Here is a 22,781-nt window from a genome sequence, read left to right on the forward strand (position 1 = left end):
AGAAGGGCCGAGGGAATGTGTTTCATTCTGAGACATTCCCAGATTGCTGGCTACACAGCCCTGCTCAACAGCTGAAGAAAACACCAGTGACCCAGAAAGAAAGTAAAGGTAGGAATGAAGCCCAAAGAGGAAGACCGTGGCATTGGTGACTGGGATATCTTTGACTTCAGGAGGAATAGCAGAGGCCAGGGACAAGCCAGCGTGTTGGCATGCTGGTGGTGGCTCAGAAAGCTACCTCTACCATCAGTTTTCTGCTGCCTGCCGTGCTGCACGTGTGAGTGGCTGTGCCCTGTTTGCTGCAGAGGATTTGCCTCCAGCAGAGCAACCTGCCAGGGGCAGCCCTGCAGCAAAGAGCTGTGGCGGTTTCAAAGCGCATGCAAACCAAAGCTCTGACTTTGTGGTGCTCACAAGGTCACAGTTGACAGGACTCTGTGTGTGTGTGTGTGTGTAAGAGTAAAAAGCAAACAGTAATGTAGTAACTTTCCCCTTAACACAGGAGCTATTACTGGAGTCCGTGTGTATAGCTCACATAGCCCCTTTATTATGCACACCTTGTAAGAGCTACCTTGCATGATAGAGTCCTTGTTCTCTCTCATCCTTTCCTGCTGTAAGTTTTCCACATGGAATGACACTTTCTTTAAGTGCTTCTTCATTACACTATCAGCTACCTCTTTCACCTGGGAAATAAAAGCTAATTGGCCCTGTGCAATTACAAATTCATATCACAGGCACTCGAGATAGGCAAGATTAACTAACAACCATTGCAAAAATGGTAATGACTAAGCTAGAGACACCTTGAAATTGTCACCCAAAGCTAAAAATTGTGACCAGCATATTACCCAGGTAACGGTAAACTATGAAGTCATACAGACATCTTTGGAAGCTATTTACAGTCAATTAAAGCAGAAGTCACAAATGATAAATTGCAACATTCTCAAAATCTGAAGTGTTAAGTGCTTCCATCCTAAGATTTCTAAGCTATGGATAATATATCCCCACATCATTTTTTTAGAAAACGAATTGCATGCAAGTGACCTTCTATCCTCCTCTGTCTTGGTACTCTGCTTCACTTTGTTAGCAATTAGTACTACAGAGAAGACATCTTCAGCTCAGAACAGATTTTTCAGCTCATTTAACAGTTCATTGTTGGATGATAGAAAAACAATTGAATCAGAGACTGGAGCTAAATGGTTCATCTGAGTACAGAAATGCTGTTTATTATTTCGGACACGTGTAGAAATGGCACTCGCTGTCTCAGGCCATCATTTCAAGAATGAACTGGGTACTAACTCCTAATTCTGTCTACCATAATGGTTGCCACAAGTCAGCGTTGCTACCTATGGACTGAGGCTGAACTTCATGCAAAAGCTCTTCCTTTCCAAAATGGACCCACTTAAAGCCGTCAACTCCAGTAGGCCTGCCCAACCCTACAACCCACAGCACTACCTGGCCACTGCTGCACTTGTAACTTGTGAAGTACTTAAGGATGAAAGATAATGGAAAAAAAAAAAGAAAAAGATTTTGCATTTTTAGAGCTCAAAAAAGGCTAACAAATAAATGAGTCTTTATGTTCATTTTAGAACATTGTATGGCTTCAGGCAAGTACACGCTCCTTTTCAGGGTAAAACAGAGGAGAAGCAGTTTTGGTCTTTTTGGAAAAGTTTACAGAGGAAGCAAATCGTGTCTCTTAAGTGGAAGTGAAAAAGAAAACAGTAAAAAAAGCCATGTGCCTTCTTCCTTGAAAGTCCTCAACAGGGGAAGGGGGGGGTCTTGTTAGAAGGGTGAGATGTGGTCTATACTTGTATAGAGAGGGAAATAAGAAAATAGCTTCAAGAGGTGAGAAATGCCAAAGAAATAAAATAGGTATGGTAAAAGAGGTGTTTAAGAGGCTTGTTCTCCCTCAATGTATTCCCTGAAATCCTGTTTAATATTAACGGGACTTGAATACACAGCTTGTGGGGAAAGAACAGTGACCTTTGTGGGTTTAAGTAGGATCCTACAAAATTCAGAGCAACACAGGAGGCAGCCAAAACAAGTTGCTTATGTTCTAAAAAAATGCAACATACAGATTCACAGAATGAGCCACTGGGAAAACAAAACAAGACCAATAAAACAGGGGAAATAAAGAGACAGTTAACGTGAGAGCCATACCCTAAACTCAGGCAGATTCCTGGCATCTAGTAGATCTCATTGACCTGCAGAAATGGCATTAGATATGTAGTCTGTAATACGAAGAGCTTCTGCTCACTCCAGCCAGCAGATAACTGCAAAGATATATACATTCTCAGCAGCACATTACTGTAAAGTGTTCCTTCCCCTTTTTGCTACGCCATGTGATGAAATGCCGATGATGAAATACACCTCCTTGCATGATTTTTCATATAGCCACAAAGAAAATAACTCAAGAGACAGCATTGCAAATATTTGTACTGAGCTACATTTCTGTTGGAAGCATTTAAGAATATGTAGCAGGTCAGTCTTCAATGGATGTTTGGCAGTAGAGCTCTACAGAAACCTACAGAGCTAGGATGCAGTGACAATGCAGCTGCAGTCAGAAAGGGGACAAACTCTGCTGGAAAGAAGGATGCTGTCTCTGAACTAAGGGGAAGATGCGACAAGCCTTTAACTGGAGGGGATCACAGGAGCCACAGGAAAAAACAAAGAAGGTGGGAGTAAACACAGAGGGTGATTAATTTTGACGGGTCCCATCTCCTGACTGCAATAAATCAGTACATGTTAGCCTCAAATCTGGAAGAAGCGACGTTCTGGCAGATGCCTCTGAAAAGCTGATTGCTCCAGCGCACCCTGATTCGCAAGGGTATGAATGGCAGCAACAGGACAGCTACAGCAGTAAATCTCCCCACGGCTTATCTGCATTTCTTTGTCAATATATCTTCTCAAATCAGCATCCAGCAAAAAAACCCCAACAAAACCACCACCAAATCCCAAACAAACCAGCCTCCAGATGAAATGGCTAAGGCAACATGCAACTGCCCTAAGAAACAGAGCAGGAGTTTGGTTATGGTGCGTGCTGAGGAGCTGCCAGCCTGCAGCACAGCTACCCAACCAAGAGGCTGCGAAGACCCTCAGACTCTTACATCAGTCCAGGAAGCTTTACATCAGGGTTGGAGTTCATGAAATTTTACATCTGATTTATGGTATTGGTTTCAGAACTCTTCACTCTTTTATAAAGTGTATGGGACTTTTCCCATAAACATGGATTGAGGATAAGGCTTTGGAGTATTTTTTACACATTGTAATCATATACAGGCATGCTATCGCTTGCAAAAAAAAAATTATATTCCCTCTTTCTACGTGTATATCTCTCTCTCTCCCCTTTTTATTTTAAGCATATGGGCTGGTATTCCTGTGGGTAAACCACCTAAAAATTAGTTCCAGAACAGACACATTAATGGAGACTCAAATAACTAAAATGTAAAGTACAGCTGATGAAACCTTGGCAGCAAAATATTTGAGCATTGCCAGAAGAAAGTAGATTCTCACCTTACGGCCAAATTTCATTACCATTTTGATAACCAATACTACCAGTTTGCTTTGGCCTTGGTAACTTTTCAGTATTTCTTACGTTCTGGAGATTAATGTATTGTTGTCTGCACATAACACATAGTACTGCGACACTGTCGGATTTCTCCAGTTGAGTTGGGGTCGATGCCCGGATGGGGCATTTCCCGGGCACCTGCGGGATGAGCCCCCTCCCGAGCAGCACAGCACGTGAGCCTGGCGGGACCATTTCTGAGCACGCCACTAGTACCAGCTTTTTCCATGTGGCAGAAAGCTGACAGGCGCTTGCTTACACCCGGTAAAGATTCCAGGAGGAATTTGTAGATGAGTGAGTTATAGATGCCTATTTTCTGGCTTCCTGAAGGGAGTTGCTCTGATGCCAGATTCTATATTCATCACAAAGTTCATTGGAAAAGGTATCTTCACTTCATTTTGAATCTGTTTTGTGAAGCATCTGCTATGTTTCATGCAGGCTATGGCTGATTTCTGTGGAAGGGAGCAATTCCTACGTAGGATTTACACATGACAGCAGCAGGCAGAGCATTGAGGGGCAGGCTTAATCCTCAGCTGTGCTCCAGCTGATATCAAAGAGCTTTTATATTTAATAAGTCTCAAACACTTACAATCACAGAGGACAGAAAAGTACAGAAAAATACAGTAGAACCAAACTATACTCCAGGGCAAGATGAAACAGAAAATTAAAAGCACAAGATTTCATAAATGGCTAGAAGTCCACATTCAATAATAATGAATTATAAACAAATCATCCTGCTGTTTCAGGAGGATAGTTTGTTTAGATATGATGTCAGGCAAAACCCACTGAGTGCTGATGTTGGGTAGGTATATGTCAGAAAGCAGATATACAAGTAAGTACCCTGGGAGAGGACTTCTCCCTGAACCTTTTTTCCTTTCTTTGTTTCTTCTAGGAGAGCGATCCTCAAACATCATAGACCCCTCTCCAGTGAGGCTTTCTGTGCTCTGCATCTCTGCTCACCCACCTGGCCTTCCACATCAAGCAGAAAATACTTCAGCTGCAGCGATCAAAAACATTCCCTCTCCTGCCCCACTGGGGGAATGCTGCTCCCAAAGCTCGCTGGGGTCTGTTTCTGTCCCTCTAACTCAAGGACTGTTTTAATTTTAGACCTGAGCTGTCCTTAACCAGAAACATCAGAAAGACATGTTTTTAGAAGTTTTAAGCAACCCAGAACAAAAATCTCAGCTGGAAAACACTCTTCCTTAAGTCCATTGCACACTTTCTTCCTGCAAGATACCCCCAGTGCCATGCACAGGGCAGCCTCTCCACATGCAAGAGGCCAGCTTCTTGATCTTGAGATCTGCTGAGCCCAGATAAGATGGCTTCATCCTGTCACCTAGCTAGGTAGCAAAACACAACCTTGAAAGTTCCTGTATCTCCTCCTGGTCCCTGTTTATATAAATATCAAGTGTTCTGTGTCACCATGATAGAACTTTTCTGCCCTTCTGCTTTTTCATCCATAGTGTTACGATCTCCCACCATCAAAGCCTGTCCATTCTCTTCCCTGAGTCCTACTTCCACTCTATCAAGAAAGATAGGAGCATTGCCCTCAACTATGAAAGACTATAATAAATCCCCTTTCCTCATATTTCCCTCCAAACATTATTGCTTTCTGCAGTGTTAACACCGAGTTGCCCTTCTTCTCCAACTTCCTCCTTTACCAGCCCCCACCGTCACTGATACTTGCTGCCGATCTCATATGACCTGTTGCTGATATGTTCCTGCTCACCCATAAAGACAGTGTCTCTCCCAACTTCCTGAGAGACTGAGACGGAAAGAGCATTTAACATACATGTAACTTTCAGCTGACTGTTTTTGACAGTGCAATCTTGGAGAGATAAAGAAACAGGAAAGCTTGTGTTGATGTCTAAACAGACATCTATAATTCAGCAGTGCAATTTTCTGGGAAGCATGCGTGTGGAGGGCTCTGGGTGAGGAAGCAGCATAGCGGGGCTGTGGAAAAGCCCTGCAGAAGAGATCTGGGACTAAGGAGCATGACTGATACCAGGGATGGTAAATTAAGAGGGTACCTATTGGTCCCTTTCTCCCTTAAGTCAAGACTCACTGGGTTAGATCTCCACAGCCAGCATTATCATCAAAGACTTACATTTTCTTAGAGGCACAGCAAATAAGGAAGACTAAACAGCTTGACTTTACCTTTGGCATAAAAATAATAGAAGTAGTGTAAAGAATATGACAGCTACCAGAAGTCTATGACAGTAATTTGAAGAATCTGTGCCCCTGAAAGATGCAATAAAGTCTCTGGCAGCTGGCGGCCTGATGGAGTTGAGATGATGCAGACACAAGGCTGGGACCTGTAATCCCAAGCAGCCGCGCAATTTTATTATGCTTATTCACATGAATACTTGTGAAATCTACAGGAGATCTATGGATTCTTTAGCTGATAATATCTCCTGACTGGCCTCCTTTATCTCTCCTGGGAAAGAAAAATGTCCTAAATGTTCATGATCAGGTTTCAGACACTTTTCTGACAACCAGCTTACTTTTTTAGCTTTGTGACTCTCTAAGGCTGGGCTCAGTGACACCTTAGCTCCATAATTTTTTGTCCAGATATCACAGGCATCTTACCCCATTCTCTTTCCTTGAGAATGTCACACAGAAGAGGTTACAGGGCATGGAGACACATGTAAAAGAGACCTCTCACATCCATTTTTGGAATCAGCTTTAATGGTTACCATTCCATACCCTATAAACCACCCTTTCAAAGCTTTTACAATTCTGCAGCCTTCAAGGAATTGGGCTTCTTTCCTCCTTTTCCTCTGCAGAGAAAAAAAAACAAAGCCTAGAGAGTCACAAAGTCAGGAGCTCTGGAAAGCCTGTTGGTCATCTTCATGTACTTCTGCTCTGCAGCACAGGAGGCAGATCCAAGCCCACTGCAAGGAGAGGGAAAGTGGGTGACCTGACAGCTGGTGGTTTGGTGTGGATGAAAGGTCTGAGAAAACCAGGGTGTCATCTCAAAACCTCAGTAAATCCATAGGTCACACTTCTTTTGCACTTAATAGTAACCCTGTCAGATAGATTTTGTCACATACTTATAGGCAACTTAAAATTTACTTTGGATCCAGGGAAACTAACCAGCCATTTTGCAGATGCAGATAAGCCTTAGAGTAGGGTTTTCTGGTATGTGGGGTTTTTTTAATTTGTTTTATTTTATTTTTTTCCCTGCCTGGGGTGTGATGCAGTTGAGCATCTTACCAGTAAAGGGGTTGCTATACACATTTGATCTGAGCATGGTCAGGAAGGGAAGATTTTTCTCTGGAAAATTTTTATGAAGAAGCGAGTTTCCCTGAACTTTGTTCATCTCCTTCAAAAGTGGATTAAAATCTTCAGCTGCTAATGGCATAGCATTTTGAAACCATACTTGACTAACTGGGGAAGGGACCAACATTGATAGGGATAGTCAAACTAGGGATCGGTGCAGAAAAAAATACAGCAATAAAACTGGGATTTCCTTTGAATCCAAGTTTGATCTGTTCAAATTTTTGTATTTTATCCTATCTTCAGCAGTGGCTGAATTCTGATTGTCTTCAGAAGAGTAGGAAAAATTTGCCCGAGATCAATCATCCTTTATTAAAAAACCCTACACATTTAATATATATCAACATTGCATTGAATTCTATAATACAGGAAGCTGAATCTGAAATTAAATTGGTTCTCAGATTTTCTTTTCAAGATACAACAACTTTGAGAGTTATGACAGAGCACTTGTGCTTGGATTACTGACTTTTTTACCGTTTGCTGAATGATGTGACACTTTTTTCCTGTGATGTGATACTGGGTAGGTAGTAGTGAGCATGTAGACATCTGTGCCCAGACCTCACTGAAGTAATGAGAAATTCAACAACTGATTGGAAAAAGCAAGTCTTCAGACCTCGCTGCTGCCTTCTTCAGACCTAGTAACATAAAACAGAAACCTTGACAGGATGGAGGAATCACTAATAGCATCAAGAAAGGAAACTGAAGATAACTGCAGGTACTGGACATCCTGATAAGGATTTTCACTTGGTATCGTCATAGTAATTTGGTTAAACAGAGAGAACAATTTGGCCCTGAACAGACTTGTGGAGGCCAGTTTAAAATGAAGCACTTGTCATAGAATCAGAACGGTTTGGGTTGGAAGGGACCTGAAAGATCATGGGGTTCCAACCCCCTGCCATGGGCAGGGACACCTTCCACTAGAGCACGTTGCTCAGAGCCCCATCCAGCCTGGCCCTGAACACTGCCAGGGATGGGGCATCCACAGCTGCTCTGGGCAGCCTGTGCCAGCGCCTCACCACCCTCACAGTGAAGGATTTCTTCCTAATACCTGATCTGAATCTACCCTCTCTTAGTTTAAAACCATTACCCCTCATCCTATCACTACAGGCCCTTGTAAAAAGTCCTCAAATATGCAGTGATTGTAAGAAGATATTTTATTCCAGATAAATTACTTGGAATATACTAATTGGTTAAAAATAAAAATCACAAGACTTTATCTGTCTTTAAGTCACTTGGAGGACATGGTCCACTGAACCAAGGGAAAAATTCCTGCTGCAACTAACTCCCTCACCCTCTTAAAATCGATACAGAGATTTTTCTTCTGCTTGCTTCCTGGTTCTTTCCTTTTAATTTGGTAATCAAATCAAATCAGTCCATCTGCTTCCTTTTCTGATACCTGATTGTCCCACAATAATCTTTTCAATCTTTGACCCACAATGTCTGTAGGTTTCAGAAGATTTAGCCTGTTTTAAGGATAATGCTTATAGAAATGTTAATCTGCATTATAACAACTCTGTGATTGCCAACGTCCTGTGATCTTCACCTTCACATTTCTGGTAACTTTTGTCTTTGTGTTGGGGCATAAAAATAGCCTCCGAGTTACTGTTGCCTTTTTCAGAAGTGGTTTCCACTGCGATCTCTCAGAGGTATATTTGCTATTGTAATAATTTCTCTGGGAGATAAAATTACTTCTTAAAAGTAACTGCTTCTGCATACAGAAATTATTTAGTAATGACCTCACATGAAAAAATAGGAAAAAAGCAACCAGAAATTTGGAATTAACTTGATGTAGACAATTTCCCTGCTGTATAATTAGCTTTTTGTTCTGGATCCTATGTCTTGACCCCCATCTTGGCATTTTTGTATCCTCCAAATAGTCCAGCACACTTGAAAGTTTACTTCCATGACTAATCCTATTGATTTGCATTAGACAACTCACGTGAGTGGTTACACATTAATATAGGACTTTGCAGGCTCAGAAACTCTTTGTCCAAACTTCGTCCTCCCAGACTTTCGCCATTACCAACGGATTCCAGTGGTGTTCATTCATATACAAATAAACAAACCAGGGAACCAAGGGATATTAATTGGCCTGGTGCCAGGGAATGGATGTCTTTTTTTCACTCTGAGGTTCTCAGGTCTGGTCTCCTTGTACCATTCCTGATTATGGTTCTCCATTCAGCAAAATTCTTGCCAGTGTTTCCCAAGCATCAATTGCATTTTAAAGCAAGTATTTGAAGCTATGAAAAATATAAGATAGTTGGTTTATCTGTTATGAGGTGTTTTGTAATACAGTCACATGAAAAATGCTTGTGAATTTTAGCAAAGAATGACATACAGGGTCTGAATTTTGTCTTGAATCAGTCAGTTTGTAGGGCTAGGCGAGCTGGTTTCATCATGTTGGAAAAGGAAATCCTGTGAAATATATTAAAATCCAGATGTAAGTGGGGCTTTTTTATTTCTCTCTCTCTCTCTCTCTCTCTCTCTCTCTCTTTTATTATCAGGTTTGCCAAAATACCAGTAAGGTTATGGAACTAATAAACTAAATCCTGTGCTCATGTGACTCAATTGCCTCTAGTCTGAAGATAAGTCTGACTTAAAGATTCAAATATATGAAGTGTTTGTACAGTAGATGTGAAATAAGTATATTTAAGTATTAAATCACAAGCAAGTGTTATCCATCTGCTAAGTATATTAATGTACTGCATCATGTATACTGTACTTTAATGTGCTTGTATTAAATTTAAAGTGACAGAAGGCAATCAATTTGGATATTTGAAAGTGAAAGGCGTTTCCAGTTTTTTTCCCCAAAAACAGTGAAGTAAATTGTTTTCTGGAGGTTTTTTGGTGATTCTGTGCTATCTTGGCAGATATTATGAGCAGCTCAATGAGAAATACCATACTACCTAACCTACCAGGGAGCTGAGAAGTGAGGCTAGTCGCAGAAGTGCTGGATTCCCGTTCTACCTTGCATTTTACCCATATAAAACCACAAAAGTTGAGTAAAACCTCATTTAGGGTGCAAGATGCACTCTAATTCAAAGGCTGAACAGAGCAGAAGTGAGAGGAATGGAGGAAGCAGTAGAATGCAGATACAATTCAAGTCCACATATAATGAATAATATATAAGTTCCATTTGAAAGCGGGAACATTTGGAATACAAGGTTTTAACTCTATCTTGGAACATGCATGACCATTATTAATCAGTTAAGCTTTTATCCTGATGTGTGACACCTCAGTTCCAACACAGAGTCCCAGACTCCGATTTATACTTGTATTTATTCTCTGCCTTCTGCTCTCTTTGACCATGTGTGCAAAATATTTTACAAACTGAATGCAGCTTGTCGTTTCAGCAGATGAGTGCTTATTTTTCACCAATCTGTTTTTGCATAATTCTAATCACAAGTTTATGTTGTATCTGGTAAAGAAATCCAGTAGTGGATTGTGGATTGGTCAGCCAGAATACAGCACACTGTAGACATAAAAATATGGAAAGAACTCCAGACACTAGTTCTGTCTGGTGGAAAATTGTTATCTGCAAACACCATCCACATCTTCAAACACAGACCCATGAAATGCAAACAGTAGCATCTTGTGTCAATATCTTTGGCCTGGTCATGCACGAGATCTGCTGAAACGTGGCGTTTAGAGATTCAAATCTTCAAAGTGAGAGCACTCTCCTCCTGGTGGGAAGTGTGGTAGCCTCAGGTCTGCGTGCATGAGCACTTCAGCAGACCTTACTTAAAATTCTCCTCCTTTTTTGCCACCGTTTGAGTTGTGTACTGCAGATCTGTTATTTCTTATATTCCACCTGCACGTGTTAATGGTCAGCTCAATATATCTGGGGTACAGTTCTTATTTCAAGCTGCATTATTCTAGCTACCAGATACAAGATAAGCTTTTTAAGCATTTGAAGAGTTTTGTAACCTGAACTTGCATGCTATATCACCTTAAGTGTGATCAGTAATGTCTGAGATACAGTTCCTGACTGCAAGCAGTTAAATTACTGCTTGCTTGTATGAACAGCCATCTGGTTTACTCCTGGAGTAGGAGTTTGACTCTTCAGACCAAGTTACTCTCTCTATTTCAAAACCTATAAATCTTCACCAATAAAAAAAAGTAAAAAACAGTAGGTTTGTTGTTTGTTTGGTTTTTTTGGGGGTGGGGGTGGGGTGGGGAGATAAAACCAGTTCTTCCATTGCATGGATAACAGTCTGAAAAGTGCTACAGCAATCTGGTTTCAGTCTTTGCTATGATTGTTAGTAGATGCCTTTTTGACTCTGGCATCATCATGGCTGCAAAATAAGAGGCAGGCTCTCTGGCACTGAACATACACGTCCTGGCTTTGCTCTGCCTCCTGCTTGTGGAAAGCTGGCAAAAGCAGCAAGGCTGAGTCTTACATGTTTTTTATCCAGTTTATTGTGTTTAGATGGGGTAAGTGTACTGCAAAGCTGCTGGTTGTCCACTTGATGGTATCAAGTAACTGAACACAGGAGGGTACTGCTGTTTAATGCTCTCTATTTGGGCAGACATGACCAGATAATTTTTTAACAGGTAAACCAGCTGTGTTATGTTCTTCACCTACACGAACAACTTCTGTGTTAGATTTAATCAGATTATGCTTCATTTAGCTTGCAGCTCAGATTCTGTAGTTCAGTCTAGTCTATTCAGGACCAGCCTTGCTGTAAGGTGGATAAATATGCCTAATCAGGAAAATCACCATGGTTTTTCTGTAAGAAGGGGATACTGCTAATCTGCATCTTCAAAGATTCTCTGGTATCTGTTTCTACATGAAAACACATTAGGAAGAAAAGCTATTGGAATTAATTTATTCTCAAATTCTGTCATTATCAAATAGTTTCTAAGCATTTTAACACTTTTAGATTAAATCTTTCCCAGACCAAGTTTTGGGAAAAAGAAAAATGTAACTTTAAGCTAGATCAATGAGAAAGGCTTGGCACCAGTCTTTCTCCTATCACTCTTCTCCATTACATTTCCCTTTGAGGATACATGTAAGCAGATTCACGCACAAGGAATGGATGAGCCTCATCTCTTCTCAGAGGTGACACTAGTCAGGGCTAAGATTTCTCTCAGGTGCATAGAGGCATAGCTACCCATTGCAAAATAAAAGCACAAAACCAATTTCTTGGATAGTTTAAAGTTGTCCTTGCCTGGCTTGGGCTTTGATTCTAGTACAGCAGAGTTTTCTATTTCTCCCAGAGGGAAAAATAAAGGTTTCTCATCACACCTCTCCAGAATAGGAAACATCCAGCATGAGATTTTTTTATCCCATAGGAAAGCAACTTTGCATTGTGTCCCACAGAAACATGGTGATCTGGCTCATTGGGCAATCTTTACAACAGCAAGTATGTGTAAATCTAATGCAACAAGGGACTTTCTGTCTCAGGCTATTTAATTTCTGATGTGGAGTATGCCTTGTCCAAAACAAACGGATGGCATGATGCTGGGACAGAAAGATGCTTGGACAGAAAGACTGTGTCTTTCGGCCAAGCAAAACATTGAGACAGATCACACTGATATATGGGTACACAGTTGTCTGTGCCCCATATGGGGCACTGAAGCAGTCAGAGGACGTCCATATCTGCACTGAAATAAAAAGACCTGATCTCGGGAGGAAATTTCACCCTGGCCTAGATGAGGCAGCACCCACTTGAGTACCGCACAGGCAGCAGTGGCGTGTGAGCAGCAAGCCTGCCTCAGCCAGAGGCGCCTCAGTAACCGCCTGCCTAAAATGATAATCATATCCTAAGGGCTTGCAGCTTTACTTTGCTGGATGTCACCACGAGCAGGGGTGAGTAATGGCACTAGTGAACTAACAGCAGGGGGTAATGTTAAGCGCTGGAGCTGGCGCCGACGGCTCCCAGCGCCTCGTGGGCCTGCCAGCTGCTCCAAGGCATCCTGGGGTACCGCTCATACCACACTCAGGGAGCCCGTGCAATGCACCAAATAAGAGCATGTGGGTATTGTTTGTTTTCTTCTGTCAGATTATTCATTCCAAATACCATCTTATCTTATTACCAACAGATAGTCTGTGAGCAAGTCCTTGTTTCAAAAAGAGCAGTTGTTTTTCACAAGTCGTGATCATGAAGTACGTGCCGCTTGGGGAAATTTGTTTGCAAACCATCCATTGCAGCTATTAACTCTTTATCACAAAGAAATTATCACCGAGGGCTATGTAATCATGATTTCTTCTCCCTGACTAGAGTCCACAAAACTTCTTTTTAGAAAGAAGAAAGACAAGTTATGAAGAATAAATAGCTACAAATTTCTGGTACGCTTTCTTCAAAGTCTGAGTAATTATACCAAAATCCACAAAGCTTTTTGGATCCATGTTTTCAGGCAGTTCTGATTGCTTGAATACCTGGGAAGTAACAGGTAATAAAACTGCACAAATATGACTCCATAAGGAAACTCGATTTGTAGCACAAACCAGCCCTCTCAGTCTTATCTGAGAAATGCCATAGTTGCACAAGTCTCTTTTTTCACCTCACGAGCCTTTGTATCTCATAAGGAGTCAGTATTCATGTGAATAAGTGCCAACCAGGGCGAACTATGTGTTTCTGCAGAGTCTGGTCCTGCTTTGAGAAGTTTCTCTATTTTGAGAAGTTTGTGGGGCACAGGAAACGTCTCATGAAGGTGGTGTACCATGCTAAGGCCAAGATGAGAACCAAACGGGTTTGGAAGGCAAGAGGCAGCGGGGGAAGGAACAACACCCAACAGGCTGTCCGCCAGGTCACACGTGCAGTTCTCTGGGTGTCGATGCTTCCTGCTGTACAAACCAGGAGCCATGAAAATGGGTCAGTGAGTGTGGAACAGCGAAGAAGCAACTTGGTAAATAAGTAAATTAGCTAAAATTAAACCGACTGCACACAACGGGGATATAGCGCACGCCGCTCCTTTGGAAGCCAGCCCTCGCACCGCGAACGTGGCGGCCGTTGAGTAATACGCATTCGTCCTCCCAGCTCTATAAAAAGAGCGGGACGGCGGAGCGCACCCCGCGTTTCATGCCGGCACCGTGGGCACGGCGGCCCGACCATAGGCCGCTGTGCGTTACCCAGCGCGGCTGCCCGCAGCTCCCCCGCCCGGCCGGGCCGGGCCGCCCCGCAGCCCCTCAAGCCGCCGGTACCTCAGGGGCGCGGACGAGCTCCCGCCCTCCCTTCCCGCCATTTGTTAGTCTAATGTCCCGCGCGCGGCGCATACGTTATGCAAAGAGCGCCGCCAGCCCGCCCCTCCCTCCGCCCAGGTGAATAAATTATGCTAATGAGGAGGGGGAGGCGGGCGGGGGCGGCGGCTCCGCGGCGCGGCTGGCAGCGGGGCAGCGCGGGGGCTGCCTGCCGCCTGCGGGCTTCCCGCCTGGCGCGGCGCGGCTGCTGGGCGCCGGCAGGCAGGTGTGGGGGCAGCAACAAGTCCGCCGGCGGCGGGGAGGAGAGCGGCAGGCGGCGGTGGGGGGGCGCTTCCCGCCCCGCGCCTGAAAACCTCTCTGACAAGTGGCAAAGGGCTAGCAGAGCACGCTGCTCCCTCCGAAGGGCGGGCGCAAGCTGCGGGGGCTCGCCCCGCACCCAGCCCTGCTGCCGGCTCCTGGCTCCTCGCCCCCCCCGCCCCGTCCCCCCCCACCCCTTCCCGCCCCTGCTGCGGGGCTGAGTCGCGACCCGCTGCCGGGCGGCGTGCGGTGCGGACCGCGGTGCGCGCCGCCGCGTCGCCTCGAAAGTGTGTGAGCCGGTTGCGGGCTTTTCTTCTGCTCCCCGCATTTTGAACAACGATATTCTTATTTTGCCTTTTTGTTATTTATTTTCCCGCACTTTATTGCTGTTATTTTTCTTGCCGCTGTTTGCAAACTAATCGCCTCCATGGGGGGCGGAGGGAAGGAAATCAAAGCTGCCGCAGCCGGAGGGTGCCGGAGCGCGCCGGGGGAGCGCCGCGGAGCCGCAGGACGGGATGGCAGCGGGGAGCCCGGCTGCGGCGGGGAGCGCTGCCCGCGGCGGGCCGGGCCGTGCGGCTCGGCGGTGGCCGCTCTCCTCTCGGTGCTGGCGGCCGCCTCCTGCGTCTACCTGGGAGTGCGGACCAGCGACCTCCAGGCCCGGGTCGCGGCCATCGAGGGCGCCCGAGGGGGCTTCTCCGCCGCCGCCCCGCTCCCGCCGCTGCCCGGCTTTTCCCTGGAGCAGCTGAACGCGATGATGCAGGAGAAAGTGGAGCGACTTCTCGCCCAGGTGTGCGGGACGGGGGTGGCCGCTCAGCCTGCCTGCCTGCCGGGGGTGGCGGGTGCGGGGCGGCGGGGGGCGGCCGGGGCAGCTCCGCGGCGGGGGAGAAGCGGGGGGGCGGCCCGCAGCCCCGTTGTTGGGGCGGGCGGGGGTCCGCGCTCACGCTTTGCTCGTCCGCAACTTGCCGCCGCGCCCGAGCCTCAGTCCCTCTGCTTCTGGATCGTGCGTGTTTAAAAAAAAAAATAATAAATGCGGGGGTGGGGGGGCACTTGCGGCGGGGATGGGAGAGGGTGGGTGGTGTCGGGCTTGTTTTTGTTGTGGTGGGGGTGGAGAAGGCAGTGAGACACCTTGGGTCGAGGCCAAGCGGAGACGGCACGGCTGGTTGCGCAGCCCGTGGAATAGCGGTAACGCAGTCCGCGCCCGCGCTGGCTGTGCGGGGCTCGCTCGCCCAGCGCCCTCACGTCGCTTCTCTCACCCACAGAAATCCTACGAGCACTTGGCAAAAATCCGAGTAGCGAGAGAAGCGCCTCCAGAATGCAACTGCCCACCAGGTAACAGAGACAGCTTGGAAACCTCTTCTCTGAGGATTGTAGCTCTGGGGGTTTTGGTATCCCGATGTTTTGTCAAATGTAAGTCAGATCCATGGGATGCCTCTTCAATCACCAGTTGTACCCTGGGTGGAAAAGCCCAGAATTGTCTGTTTCCACTGTGGCACTGGATCTGAATTCACGGTGGTTAAAAACCCCGGTTAGGCTGGGTGATGCCAAACAGTAACACTTAAGAAGTTCATGGTCTACCCTAGCAAGAAAAAATATATCGTGTCTTAAATGGGGTAGTACTGAATCAAGGCATTGTATGCCGAGCTTGGGAAGTAGAACAAAAGTTCCTAGCAAAAACATCGAACAACTTATCACACGGATTGAAATAGGTGGAGAGTCTGTCGCAAGTTAGCAGTAATATATACAGGAGTTTTTCAGTCTCATTTTTCTGTAGTCTTGGGTGAAAGCAGTTCCCCTAGGAAAGGACTGCAGGTTCATACCGAGGGTTCAAAACTGCATGTGTGTTTATGCCACCGGTGATGTTGCTTGACTGGAGATGGGGGTCCCTAATACTGGGGTCAGTTGTTCATACACACAATGTACGCGTGCAATGTTTCCTGTGTTTTCCATGCTGCTTTTTGACAGCTGATAACTGTCTATATTGTTTTATCTTTATAAACTTCTGCTTATACCCAAGTTCAAATGGCATCTTAAAAGTTAAGAAAATAATGCCAGTGTTTCACAGGGCAATGCAGGGATTCCAGCATCCTCTGTGTGTTGAAGCACACTAGCTGCACAGTATGCTTTACACATCCTGCCACTCTGGATGAAAAAAATATCTCCTTTACAGGTGGAGTATTGACTGTCAACAAGACTTAAGGTGCTGATATTTGACAGTAGGATGTGTGACAGTACTGTGTATATAAGGAAGGAGCTATTCTAGTTTCAGATTTAATTCCTGCCAAACTCATCAGTCTGAAAGGACTACGGAATCTCTCTGTTAAAACCGACTGCAGTGGTCGGTACAGTATTTTGCTGATGCTACAACTGAAAGTGGAGTGTTTACTGGCTGGTATAGGAGTTACTAGGGCTAGCATGAAAAGGATAATATATATGACTAGGATCGTTTTAAGTGTGCATAGAATTACTTAATTCCCAGCTAGTTTTGGTAGGGAACATTGGCTTCCTACTGTACTACATATGATTTTTTTCTTTTAAGGCTGACATGTGCATACTTTTCTGTTGCTTAACTGCAATAAATGACACAATTCAAGTTCCTGCACTAAAAATGGGGGTTGTTTCTCAAGTTGTATGCAAAGATGTATCCTGTGAGCCTGAAAGGTTGAATTTGATGCCAAACTCTTTCTCCTTGTTTGAATTAATCTGTTACAATGTTTTCGCTTGCTGTTTTCATACTAAAGGTCGGTATCTACTTTTCCACAGTTGGTGTTACATGCTGCTTTACTTCCCCACTACCACTAGAGCTCCACATCATACCAATTTTTATCTGACCTTTTTTCTTAAGTAGTATGTTTTATGAAATAGATAAAGAGCAACAGAATATTTCTCGCATGCATTGTAAAAGTCGTTGCTAGATGCAAGTCAAAGTGACCTGGGAAATATTTTCAAGGGGGCAAGATTTGTGAGATCAGGAAAACCTACATGAATCGTTACAAAATAAAAAAGAAAATTGCAGAGAGGACTAGTTGATATGGGGATTAGAAATGTGATATGGAGCTTTTCACCTCTTGGTAACTATTTCAGTTTGGAAGCAAGTTTTGTAGTGACTGAAAGATGTTGCCATGTGATAGCCTCAGTTTGGACAGCTTAAAATGAGTTGATGCTCTCATGCTTGTTGCCAGTGGACAGGTGTCTACCTCAAAATGGCATCATCTTGGGAGCCTTGTCTGAGAGAACAAGGGCTGAGTGGCACCGCCACCCGAGTGCAGCGCCTTCCTGACAGCAGGTGTTAGGCAAAGCAGGAGGGGATAGAGCAAATAAATTGTTGTTTCTTTGTTTGGCTCACTTTGTTAGAATTCCTTTTTTACTGGACAGGATGGACTTTTATTTTCATCCTTAATGCTGCTATTACAAATCTGGACTACTGTGTTCAGAAAGATGCTTGGTTTAATAGGAAAAGCATTATGGAAACCTGGTGATTTTTCTGTTGCCTGCTATTTTTGAAGCCAAAGAGTACATTGCCTCTGCACTTTCTGACATGGCTCCCTTTTGCTGCTTTATTCTGCTCTGCATTTCTTCCCTGGGTTTCTGTAATAATAAAATGCATGTCTGTTAGAGGTGACTTTGGAAGGCCTTCGTGGTACAGAGGTGATTTTTGAAACTTCCCTATGCTGTGAGAAAAGTCTGCTGCTAAATGGCCACCAAGGCAGTTTCCACCATCCTGCTCTTTGAAGAGGAATAAACATTATTTAAAAATATATTACATTGTTCTCTACCAAAAGAAGAGAGGGAAATTCAGTCTGCAGACAGGAGGGTGAGAATGTGGCCTTTGATTTAGGATTAAAGTTATGTGGCTGGTGTAGTTCTCATTAGCTTGGGATGTTCATCCTGTTGTGGCTCTCCATGGTAGGACCTTGTACATTTGAAGGAAAGTGGGTTGGAACGGCTTGGATACCAAAGGCAGCCAGATTCACAACTGCTTGTAGCTTGCAAAGCTGTCCACGTGTAGCTCCTTTTAATTCAACAGTATTCAGCATTCTGCCTTGAACTTTGTCTGGAGTGAAGGGTGGTCACATTTCTCTTTAAAAACTTTGTTTTCACTAAATATGTTTTTTCTAATTATTATTATGATTATTTTCTAGTTATTATTTTCTATTTTATTACAAAAGAAACACAATGTGAGGAGATATTGGACTTTTGATTTTAATTCTGCAGGACTAAAACCAGATACCAAAGATCTTGTAAATATTTTTAAAATGACAATAGCAGGCATTCTTTCTCTTAAAGCAGAGTAATAAAGTTTGAAAAGTAAATGCATGCTGACATTCCTCGTAAATTACCTCAGCTCCACCAAGAGTGCCAGCTTAAATCTCATGCTTGCAACTAGTGCTGCAGTCACTGCTGGCAGTTAGCCTCTGCACATGGGACTGGGTGGCAAACTGAGTGGCTAAAATTATTTTAAGGGTAATAAATTAATTTTCCTTTTCCAAATTTATCATTTATTGTAAATTAACTATTTTCTACGGTAAAAGATGAAAAAAAGAAAAGTAGGTGTGTAGGTAGTTATTTCATGCATTTCAATCTTCCTTTAAATAGCTGCAGGAGCATAATGAGCTTTTATGAGAAACAGTCAAGCACAGTGCTGGATACTTCTTATCAAGTGCCAAGAATTATACTGTTGTGGAAAGAGTAACATGCAGAAAGACAGGGATGCTACCAATTCAATAGAATTTTAAGAAATTCTTAGGTTTTCATAGATACTTCAGAATTTCCTCTTCCAGAAAACATTCATGTGTATACCTGTGCCCTGTAGACCTCAACTAAAACAATGCTTGCATGTTTCAGTGAATTGATCCTTTATATGTTGTAAGGGTCAAGTTCTGACACTTGCAGTCATGTGCGTGATGTCTCATTCTGTAAGGGGTCCTCAGAGCCCACTCCTGGAGTCTGATGATGTTGGCAGGAGTAAGAGTCAAGTCTATTTGTACAGAAAGTTCAAACTTGCTCAGCAGGAAAGCTAGCAGTGATTATGTGTGGGTCTACATGTCCCTTTTGGCCCGTTTAGGGAAACAATTACTTTTTTTTTTTTTTTTCCATTTTCCTGCTTTTCTTTTGAGGAAGATCTTTATAGTGAATTTATTCCTTAAAAATTAAAAGCAAACAGTATTATATAGGTAGGAATGCCTATATGCTACACACTCTTTATTTCTGCGATGACAAAGTGTAGGTTACATAACATAGGAGACTTTTTTTATCTTGAATTGCTACATCACACTATGCATGGATGCTCACTATAGCTTGCATGTAAAATGATGAGGTTTGCAGGTTTGAGGGTTTTATTGTTTGTTTGGGTTTTTTTTTCCCCTTCTTTTTCTCCCCAGAATGTTATCTGAACTTTGCTGATGGATAGCTGGGAAAGTTGACCAAACAAATTTACTTTTGTTTTTCTTTGTGCCACAGGCAGTGTTTATTTCCTTGCTGTTTCTCTTGTAATTTTCCCATCAAGAAACCTGCTTTTTTCTTCCTCTTGTGTTCAGATACCTGTGACTTCAAACCTTTTCCAGGCATGGACACTGTCATCATTCTTCTTTCTTAGCCAGCTATTTTGTGCTGGTTTTGTAATCATGTCATCTTGATTCTTTGTTCCAGTCTTAAAAAGCCTTATGGTTTGTCATTTGAAGTACCTCCTATTTCACTGTGTGATTTGCTGTGATCAGGTTATAAAGCTTGTTTCAGTGTTGTTGTGTGTATATAAACCTGTTCATTCAGGAGATCAAATGCCATAAGCCAAGGGTATTTTTTTTTGGGATGGAGAGTACCACTTGGTCTTATTCTGGTTATAGTCATTCTAGTGTGAAAACTGTGTTGTACAGCTAGTTCTTCCATAAAATAATGAGTCTGCTGCATGCATTTTTGGCAGCAGGATGGGTGACAAAAATCAATGTATTTTCTTAGCATCCCAGTACTGTTTTTGTTGTCTTAAGCACCTAATGCTCGTTTTGACATGCAGTGGAAGTACAATTTGGACACTCTTTCTTGTTTCCACATGTTCCATAAGGACTGTTTCCTGGTGCATTTTGATGAGTGAGGCTGAAGGAATGGAGGTTAAATAAATCTGGGGGAGTAAAAGAATCCCAAAACAGGTATCAGCGGGGTATTACTTTTTTTATTTTATTTATTATGACTACAGTAAAGCAGTTGTGTAAAGACTGAAGAGGTAAAGAAAAGAGGAGCTGACTTAAGTGTTCAGTGGTAGAGAGACTCAAAAGAAAATACAGATAGATACAGAAAGTATCCAAAGTGTTTTTCCCTGTTACTTAAAATTCCAGAGTCTGCTATCTGAACCTAGCTCCCAGCGCTACTTATTTCTGCCATGTCTGTATCATCTATTTGCTGAATGCAGTGCTCAGCTCTAATTTTGTAATTTTTCTGACAGGGCTTTGAGTTCCCCTTTCATACCTTCACTGGTTTAATATTTTTCATTTCAGTTCCTAGATAAAGATGTTTATTGATGTGCAGCAGCATGCAACCTTTTGGGTAGTCTGTTGTCTTGTTTGGATGACTGATTAGAGATACTGTTTTCTCCCCACAGAATAGCTAAATATATTTTATTGGCTAAGATGTGACCTTTTAATTCCCTTCCCTCTGGGTAAGGAGGTAGGGCGTGCAGCATGATGAATGAAACATAATGTAGCTCAAAGGAGAACTGATTGACAGCAGGCTGCACCAGGTTTTTATCTTTTGTAATATCATTGATGTCAGTGGTGGTGTAACAAAGGTTGATTTGACCACAGATGTGTTATTAACAAAATATTTCTCTATGACTTGGATTAAAATTCATTGAACTTGCACACTTTTATCAAAAGGCACATTAAAAAGGTTTGACTAGCTGCACAAATGGTTCTTGGATTGAGATTAATATAAGAATTTACGTTCTTATATATGTTCTTAGATTTCCTTCCATGTGGCAGCTGTCCATCTTGAACTGCTGAAGTGTCAAAGCCGTTCAAGTACAGTGAGTCTTGCAGTGTGAGAAGTGGCTGCTAAGCCCCCTTCTGGAACAATGCCTCGCGTGTGTGTTCTTTTGTCTTTTTTTCTTTTTGTCTTTCTTAAATCATTAAATATATGCATCTCTTTCCTTAAAGAGTCTTTGAAGCTTGGGTAACTGAGTTCTGTTAGGCAATACTCCCCACCCCTTTCGTTAAAGGTTAGTGGGTTCTTGGGAATGTGTTGCCAGAAGAACAGCGCTGCCACACTGGCATTACAGCACTTGCTCTCCTGCTCAATCCCTTCTGAATTTACTGGCTGCAGCTTACTTGTCTATTTTCTGTATACACAGAGCAGTAAAAAAATCAGCTGGCTTTGAAAACAGCATGACTGACAGAAGCTGTCTTTATAGGGCCTTTTACGTTATCAGTTAGAATCATATAATTAATATGTTCAAGCTACCAACCCTGTGAAACCATCAATCTTTAACACAGAACTTGAGCAATGTTCTTTCTTCAGGAATGTTCATCTACAAGGAGCAATTCTCCCCGTCACTGTTTCAGTTGATTTTCTAAGTCAGCTACAAAAAGGAAATCTGACTGCTTGCTTAGAACTATTAAGAAGATGTAAGAAAGCACAGAATAATACAGGCTGGAAGAAACATTTTTCACTCTATACAATTAAAGCTGCAGCTTGCAGTTAGATAATACACACAATAGTGAACACGATGCTGCAGGCTTGCTTTTTGGAAGCTTCCGGACTGTCATGTTTTTACTGATTAGACTTACTGCAAAGCAGTGCCTGCTTAGATTCATCTGCTAGGGTCTTTTCATGAAATTAAGTTAAGCAGAAAAAGCTGTTTGTGAGACCTTAATAAAAATAAATGTCAGGACAAATTTTCAGAACTGAGTGCCAAATTTGAAAGTGCAAGATTCATATGTACCTCTCATGTAAATACAGCTATGTTTTTCTCTGTTTAGACTTGATCTTCTGGGGTATCAACCCTGCCTGTATTTCTAAAGTTTGTCATCTCATTCATGCTTCTGGCCTCTGGAGCAAATGTATCTAGGCCATTATCAGATATTTCCTTCCATGTGGTTCACAACTGCAGTGTCTAGTCAGTCGTAGCTCAGCAAGTTGTAGGATCTGCTTTAAATTTGTGATTAAGTGCAGTAGCCTTGTGTAAATAGTGTCCTCAGCTTAAAATGTGCTGCTCTGCAAATAGGTGAATGCATATGACAAGAAATTGCTAATGCATAATGTGCCAAAGCTAAAATAATCTACTATTTAAATATTTCCTTAGATTGTCTAGTTCTTAGCAGGCAAGCTACAATTTACTTATTTGTAAAGTAAACCACTTGTCCTATGCTTCGTATTCACAAAGAAAACCTTGTCATTGTTCTCTCCTTAAAACAGCTTTTAAAATATGTTGGAAGACAGTCTTGTCTGTGATGCAGCTATGAAACTTATCCTTTCTTCTCCTCCCCTGCTCTTCTGTCCAGGTTTTGGGGTTTTTTTGGG

The 22,781-nt window shown here is 43.0% G+C and overlaps 1 protein-coding gene across 1 annotated transcript in view; it reads left to right on the top strand.

Moving 5' to 3' along the window:
- The window catches only part of COL25A1 (collagen type XXV alpha 1 chain), a 365,971-nt gene that overhangs the window by 30,624 nt on the left and 312,566 nt on the right, over window positions 1-22,781 (top strand). Inside the window, exons 3-4 of the mRNA XM_080374081.1 lie at window positions 1-15,063; window positions 15,536-15,605. The exon at window positions 1-15,063 is cut by the window's left edge and continues 22,705 nt beyond it. Coding sequence (XP_080230207.1) covers window positions 14,704-15,063; window positions 15,536-15,605 — 430 coding nt within the window. The 5' untranslated portion in view covers window positions 1-14,703. The remainder of the gene's footprint in view (window positions 15,064-15,535; window positions 15,606-22,781) is intronic.

This window comes from Falco punctatus, assembly GCF_963210335.1.
Source record: "Falco punctatus genome assembly, chromosome: 1".
Lineage (NCBI taxonomy): Eukaryota > Metazoa > Chordata > Aves > Falconiformes > Falconidae > Falco > Falco punctatus.